This window comes from the organism of the source record quoted next (assembly GCF_019968955.1).
Source record: "MAG: Porospora cf. gigantea A chromosome Unknown PgA_NODE_1276_length_6695_cov_304.053, whole genome shotgun sequence".
NCBI lineage: Eukaryota > Apicomplexa > Conoidasida > Eugregarinorida > Porosporidae > Porospora > Porospora cf. gigantea A.
In genome coordinates, this window is record NW_027151362.1 from 1 (window position 1) to 6,695 (window position 6,695).

A 6,695-nucleotide genomic window follows, 5' to 3' on the forward strand; every position below is an offset into this window, starting at 1 on the left:
TGGACGTGTTGCAGGCTGTTACTGCCGAAGCCAGCAAGTCTATCTCGGGCCTGCTGGGAACGATGAGCATGACGTGGGAGGAGGAATCGTCGACTATGGGTTCAGTCGGTGCATACCAGAGTTTCCTGCAGTGCGTCGCAGCCAAATTGCGGACTGCTCCAGATGGAGAGGTCTCGTTCTCGCCGAGAACGACCAACATCTTACGAGCAATGGAGTCTTTTTCCGTGGGGGGATATCCAGCAGGCCTCCGGCCAGGCATGGTGCGAGCCCTCCTCATCGATGAATTGAAACTCAGTTACGCCGGCCTAGCTTCTTGGACCGCTTTAATGACCTGCTTCGAGGTACGACTCACCCGAGACTCCACCAAGACCCTTGCTCTGAAGTGTTCGTTTCCTCTTGTGGACCTGCAGGCTGCACGCAGTGAGTTCCCCTCTTACCCTTCATCCAGTCAACGAAATACGCGGCGCACTTGACTGTGACCCCGTAAACGCGACATTCGTCACGGACAGCCGCCTGGCTTTCTTTGAACCCACGGATAGACTAGCGGAGCTCCTGTGCGAGATGCGGCAAGACATAGCACGTGCTTGGAGCGCCGTCAACGCCTATATGGAGACCACATGTCCGCAGCAGGTAGCGCTTCCCGCCGCATGCGAGACCAGCAGCGAGTCCCTGTCGAACGAGAGCAAGTCACTACACCGGCCGGGAATCCCCTTCTGTCAGAGCAAGTCACTGCAATCCCTTCCCTCTTCGCCTGCGGACAGGGTAGACTGCCTCAGCCTGCCATCCCGACCCAGCTCGACATGGTCGCTGTCGCTGTTTTCCACGACACCCACCACGGCTCGGCCTGCGGATCCGTCTTCGACCTACAGCTTGTGGATGGTTCCTCTGCTGGTGGCAGCACTGGAGAATTTGAACCCGTCATCGGCTTGGACGCCGGCATCTCGCCTAGCCTTGGGTGGGGTGCCTTTCCAGCCGATAGACGCTGAGGTGCTACTCAAGAGGGTGCGCCTCCCTTGCCTTCTGTCAAGTGTAATCTCCGCTCGCGTGTCTAGCGTCATGGCGAGGGTCCAGTTCCTCCTTGGCCGGATCTCAACGGAACGAGAACTTTCCGCTCTGGGTCTGACTGATCCGTTTCGCCCTGAAATGTTGTATCTCGCCGTTACTGTTTACTTTCCAAAGAAGAAACCCAAAGCTCTTGCAATTTCCAGGAAGATGGGTTGTCTCCAACGTTCTGAGCTCTGGCCGTCCATCCGGAGTCTTTTTACTTGCAAGTGGACTCCCGGCCCGCAGATCGTCCAACACCTACAGCTGGGGCTCTGTAAGGCCCACCACCGCCCCCCCTGCACGTCTGGCCAGGCCCTGTACGGGATTTACCATCAGCTTCTGTCGTTCGAACGCGCGACTGTGGTCGTTTGGCCTCTACAAACTCTCCTCAAGAAGAGTGAATATTACGAGAAGTGCAAGCTTGGACTTCAGCTTGCCCTATGCTCACTCTCCCGACGCGGCCGTCGACTGCTGGTGAAGTTTCGAGATCCCACAAGTGAGACCCCTAAGTCGGACTTACGCAGAATCTGCCTCCCCCAATGAACTACAAAGAGTGTTCACGCGTTTCACTGCTCTCCTGGGTCGAATGTTCATGCGGGTGCTCTCCACGGACGTCTTCGACGATGAGACGTCCAACACGTCGTCGAAGGACGCGTTAGGCCGAGAACTTTGCATTCAGCCCTACGAAGACTCCTACGAAACTTTCAGCATTTTTCTACCCCGCGATCCCCACACTCCCACCGTGGAGGCTCGTCTGTTGAAACTGCCTCAGAAGTTCCAGTCGTTGGGCAATTGGCGCGTTCTAGAGGCGTTCCGTTTGCCAGAAGTTGTCTTTGGAATCATTAGAGGCGTCCTACGTGTGCGGTCCGCCTTCAGCTGTTCGATGCGCAAGCTAAGAGACGCCGACGCCCTCGCGCTCTTCCTAGTGTGCCTGTACCGCAGCCAATCTCTGCAGCAATGGGACTTCGCTTGTCCCTACGCGTCCACTGCCTCATTGGCCCTAGATTTTTTTGAGGTGAGATCGAACGGAGACTATAACTCAAGTTTTGGAGCTCAATAAAGCAAGGAACTATGGCTGTACCCACGGGCCACATAAGACTGTCGTACAAAGAGAAGGCCGACGTTCTCAGCATACAAGTCACGGGATGTAGGCCAGAGATGTTTCATGACAGCAACCTGGAGGCCGCTTCTGCATTTTGCCGAGAGTGCCGGCAGATTCTGGGAGAGTTGCGAAAAAACGCTGCGAGTGGCGCTCTACAACAGGAGTTTGGCCGAGTGCTTCTGGACGGTGACGTTTTGCAGCTGCTCGAAAGCAATTGACTTTCCTATGAAACCTGCATTATTTCGATATCTTCCAGATGCGCGTGGGCCAACGTAGACTCGCGAAGTGCTCTGACCTGGTGGTTCTCGCCTCTCTGTTTCCGCCGACAGAGGAGCACCGCTGGAAGCCCTTCGAAGAAGTTCTGAAGACCCTACCTCGCCGAATTCATTCGTCCGTTAGGAAGGTAGACCAAATTCTCATGAAGTCAATGCAACTGAATGTTGGCAAGCGGCACAACGCCGCCGGGGAGTCCATTATGTCGGAGCCTGCACACTTCTTAAGGAGGATGGTGCCTTCCCGACCTGATCCTCATTTCCTAGACATAACGCGTCCGCCCCCGACACAGATTTCGCCTCCACCCTGGACACAGATCCCACCTCCACCCCCGAAACAGATCCCGCATCAACCCTCGACACAGATCCCACCTCCACCCCCGATACAGATCCCGCCGGTACCCCACGTCCCGCCGCTACACCCACCCGGGAATCCCGGTCTACTGCCACCGGGTTATGCTACAAACCCGATGCCTATCTTCACAGAGGCTGCTTACCAGGTTCTCTCCCACCCCGCTCAGGCCTACGACGGGTACGCCCCCACCGTGTTCCCTACCTTGCCTCCTCCACCCCATGTCCCCACCTGCCAGGAGATTCATGACAGTCCAGTTCCGGTGCAGGACGCTACCTGTCAAACAGACCCGACCTGCTGCTGGTGCATGGACATGGACGCGAATGGTGCCACCAATGCTAGTACTTTCCATTTCATGGACTATACCTCTGGCGACCCGATTATTAGTAGACCTAGTACTTTCCATTTCATGGACTATACCTCTGGCGACCCGATTATTAGTAGACCTAAGATTGAGCTACCTAGTGACAACCAAATCGTTCAGGGTATCCTGTCAATACTGAAGGACCCGATAGAGCCGTCTTATGACTCTGGAGTCGTGGACTGTGAAGTCTGGTCAATCGGAGAGGCCGAGGACTTGCGCGGGAGCAGATTTCTTTCCGATTATGCGAATGTCTACCCTGTTGGCTCTCCCGCGCCTTCGCCTTGCCTTTCGCCTGGGGGGTCGCCTTGTCCTTCACCTGCGCCCTGCCTACGCGCAGACGAAATAGTCGAAGAAGTCAACCGTGTGGAAAACGGAACATGCGCACCCGAAAGTGACTCTCAAAGGCAAGATGTTGTGGCCGCGACCAACGGCGTGTTAGAGTGGCCTCGGCGACAGTCGACACCGGTCAGACAGGCTTCCAAGCCAAAGGAAGTGGTGGTGGACCAGTCACAGCTGAGAAGCTGGATGCGGCTGGCACGACGCCAGTCGAAGCGTCCTTCTGACCATCACAACGCCTTGGCAACTGTTATAGACGCGCTGCTGAATGTAACGGGTGGCGATCGACGCCGAAACCCACTAGCAAGTACCATCGTGGCCACCCTCCTGCAACCTCTGAAGGAGGAGTGGACCCGTCTGGAAGACTACTCTGTGACGGATCTCTACACCTTCGTGGAAAAGCCAACGGACAAAGAGATACTATTCTCTTCTGCAATTCAGCGGCAAATTGAATTTTCCCAGTCAAAGGTTGCGGATGTGATTATTCGAGCCAGATCCCGCTTAGCGGCAGCAATGGGACTGCTGATCAGTCGGTTAAGTTGGTTGATGAACCGCCAAGTCAATCGAGCTTGGCGAAAACGTGTGAAGGCTATTATGCTCGTATGCCGTGAATTCGTGTCCGATTTCTGATTCAGCGCAGACAATTTTATTAATTGCATTTATCTCGTACTCACAATTCTCTTCATTCTCACTTAATCTATGGGGCCATCGGAATGGCGTTTAGATCCAAGACCACGCAAGTTGACTCCTCAGCGCTGTCCCCCACCTCCCTGCTGATGGCTGCCTGGGCTTTTGCCCGCGCAACCACACGGCGGGCTTGCTCTTCACATGACAAAGAGGGGTCTAAGCACCGCACTACATCGTCGGCTGTCAGCCAGGAGGTTACTCCGTCGGTTGCAATTACGATTGCGCTGTCCGACGGCTGGCGCAGGGTCACCTTGACGTCAACCTCGGACGAGAGCAAGTCATGTGGGTCCTTCTTGTGGCGGTAATATCCCAGCGCTCTAGTGGACGTGAACAGCCCTCCAAGTCGTCCGTGTACCACTTCCGATCGGAACCAGCAATCGGGTGCCCAGAGAGGCTTGGACACCTTGCAAGGCGGGGACTCCATCTCCGGGTCGAGGACGAGTTCGGACTCCGTTGGGATGATGTCTGCCTTTTTCGGATGCTTCTCGAGCCGGTTTCGCTCGCAGGGGTTCGCCAATGTATGTTCGGTGCTAAGCCGGGCTGACAGGCCGTCAGTGAAAACCAGGAACGTGGTGGCGTTGCCACAGTTGCCGCCAACGATGTACTTGTCATTGACGAGGGCGAAGGCCAACACTGCACCCTGTTGGTAGAACAGCGGTTGGTGGCTGAGATCGATGTCCAAGTCTCTGATGGCAGACTTTATTGCAGAGACCATTGCTGCAGGCTTTTGAGACTCGTCAGCGTCCACGGTAGATAGAGCCTGTGTGAGGTACGCCTCCAGTAACCCTGAGAGCGCTTTGGCCAGCAAGCTACCCCCATGACCATGAATCACAGCAACCATCTTGAAGTCCCCAACAGTGGTTACGATGGGAATGCCCCAGGTAGGGGTGTTCGGAGCGGCCTGTGCCCAGCCTGCATGCGAGCACGACAGGGTGGTGATGGGTGACTGGGCAGGCATGTGGCAAGCGTCAAGCACTCGGCCTTCGGCTTGGAGGAGGCCAGAATGGCAGTTTTCCAGTCCTTTTAGCGCGGTGCGGGCTTCGAGAGTAGACAACGACTGCTCCGATGTGCTCTCGAACAGCGAACCGACCTCGTCCAAAACAGTCTTCAGTCGCGTTAAAGCGGTGGGGACGACGGCGTCGTCAGCCTCCTCTGTCAAGGGCTGACTGGCTGGAGCCTCGTAGAGTGCGTCCTCTGTGAGGCTGGCTGGAGCCTCGTAGAGTGCGTCCTCGGTGAGGCTGGCTGGATGGTAGAGTTCCTCTGTGAGGCTGGCTGGAGCCTCGTAGAGTGCGTCTTGTAGAGTGCGTCCTCCGTGAGGCTCGTTTCGGTGTCGGATTCCGCGGACTCCAGCAAGTGCTGGACTGCTTTGCCATAATCTTCGGTCATCTCTTGTGCCTTTTCTTCTTCTGTCTCGCCTCGTTGAATGCTTTGATTCGCCGTCAGGAGTCTAAGCAGGTCCTGAAAATCGAACTGGTCGCCTTTCGAGGGCTTGTCAGAATTCGACCCTGAAGGCGCCGCAAGAGGTGGTAAACCTCTCTTGAGAATGTTAGTCGCAGCGGCGGATGAGGCGTCGACTCCTGGGGCGCCAGCATCAGCGTTGCCGGTGCCCAAGGCCGACATCAGACCCGTCAGGAAGTCCAGATTGGGCAGCTGGCCAGGGCCTGTCATGAATTTTAATAATATAGATTCGACACGCATCTCATGCATTCAGTCACCGTCTCTGCTGGATGTGGGGCATCTACATGCGCATCCACATTGGAGTAGAACAGTTTTTTAGGCGTGAGGCCCCATAGACGATGTTTATTGGAATTTAGCTTCATATGGCAAGCCAGGATGACGAGGTGGACTTTGGTGACGACGGACCCGTGCTGGAGGTGTACGGCGTCCTGAACGTTCTGGACGTCACCGGCGGATTACCCATGGAGGAGCGGCTAGAGTCCATGGGTCTGATGCAGCCTTCAGCCCGTAGACTACAGGAAAGGAAGGTGACCACGAAACAACGCCCTCCACCGGAAACGAAATCCGATATCGAAGCTAGGAAGCTGCGGGAAGCCGAGCGCAGTGAAAGAATGGCCAGGAAGTGAGGCACAGCTGAGGTGTACACAGACGGTCGAACGACGCACAGATATCGCGGGAAAGGCAGTCTCTGGAGTCCATGCGCAGCTTTGATGTGATTTCGAGGCAGAGCTCTATATTCGACCGCGTTCCCAGCCGTGTGGACTCGGGATTGAAGAGGATTAGGACTCAAGAGGAGTTTGAGAGTCTCGAGGGGTCGGTGTTCTTGTTATCGCCACCCTCCAAAACCGCTTCTCCAACCGCAAAGGCAATTCTTCAGCACAAGACTCCAAGTCTCGAGTCAAGTTCCTCGGAAACTTTGAAGAGCCAGATGTCATCATTCAAGGTGCAGGCGAGTTCTAGAGAGTCCGATTCGGTCAGTTCCAACACGTCCGACCACTCATCAGTTCTGCCAGCCACACCGGATATTCAGCATGCGGCCGAGCCTTCCAGGTCGCCGACGAGAACGAGCCCAGAAGGCAG

At 55.8% G+C, this 6,695-nt stretch overlaps 4 protein-coding genes across 9 annotated transcripts; 3 read left to right on the forward strand and 1 right to left on the reverse strand.

Annotated features, from left to right (window-relative positions):
- Positions 1–326: 326 nt before the first annotated feature.
- Positions 327–2,364, forward strand: KVP18_001885 (uncharacterized protein; the record flags this gene model as incomplete). 4 transcript variants are annotated; one of them, XM_067952324.1, is made up of 4 exons in its annotated part: positions 327–420; positions 449–1,540; positions 1,569–2,059; positions 2,089–2,364. In XM_067952324.1, the coding sequence occupies 4 exons, from the start codon at positions 327–329 to the stop codon at positions 2,362–2,364; spliced, it is 1,953 nt and encodes a 650-aa protein (XP_067813192.1). The 4 variants fall into 4 exon arrangements, with proteins under 4 accessions (XP_067813192.1, XP_067813195.1, XP_067813194.1 ...); XM_067952327.1 differs by lacking the exon at positions 2,089–2,364 and having other exon boundaries at positions 449–1,587; XM_067952326.1 differs by lacking the exons at positions 327–420; positions 449–1,540 and having other exon boundaries at positions 1,637–2,104.
- Positions 2,365–2,402: 38 nt separating this feature from the next.
- Positions 2,403–4,100, forward strand: KVP18_001886 (uncharacterized protein; the record flags this gene model as incomplete). Its single annotated transcript, XM_067952328.1, has 1 exon — positions 2,403–4,100. The coding sequence occupies one exon, from the start codon at positions 2,403–2,405 to the stop codon at positions 4,098–4,100; it is 1,698 nt and encodes a 565-aa protein (XP_067813196.1).
- Positions 4,101–4,167: 67 nt separating this feature from the next.
- KVP18_001884 (uncharacterized protein) lies at positions 4,168–5,825 on the reverse strand (the record flags this gene model as incomplete). 2 transcript variants are annotated; one of them, XM_067952323.1, is made up of 2 exons in its annotated part: positions 4,168–5,475; positions 5,520–5,825. In XM_067952323.1, the coding sequence occupies 2 exons, from the start codon at positions 5,823–5,825 to the stop codon at positions 4,168–4,170; spliced, it is 1,614 nt and encodes a 537-aa protein (XP_067813191.1). The 2 variants fall into 2 exon arrangements, with proteins under 2 accessions (XP_067813191.1, XP_067813190.1); XM_067952322.1 differs by lacking the exon at positions 5,520–5,825 and having other exon boundaries at positions 4,168–5,115.
- A 152-nt stretch (positions 5,826–5,977) lies between these two features.
- On the forward strand, positions 5,978–6,575 carry KVP18_001883 (uncharacterized protein; the record flags this gene model as incomplete). 2 transcript variants are annotated; one of them, XM_067952320.1, is made up of 3 exons in its annotated part: positions 5,978–6,237; positions 6,264–6,517; positions 6,544–6,575. In XM_067952320.1, the coding sequence occupies 3 exons, from the start codon at positions 5,978–5,980 to the stop codon at positions 6,573–6,575; spliced, it is 546 nt and encodes a 181-aa protein (XP_067813188.1). The 2 variants fall into 2 exon arrangements, with proteins under 2 accessions (XP_067813188.1, XP_067813189.1); XM_067952321.1 differs by lacking the exons at positions 6,264–6,517; positions 6,544–6,575 and having other exon boundaries at positions 5,978–6,241.
- Between the last annotated feature and the right edge of the window lie 120 nt (positions 6,576–6,695).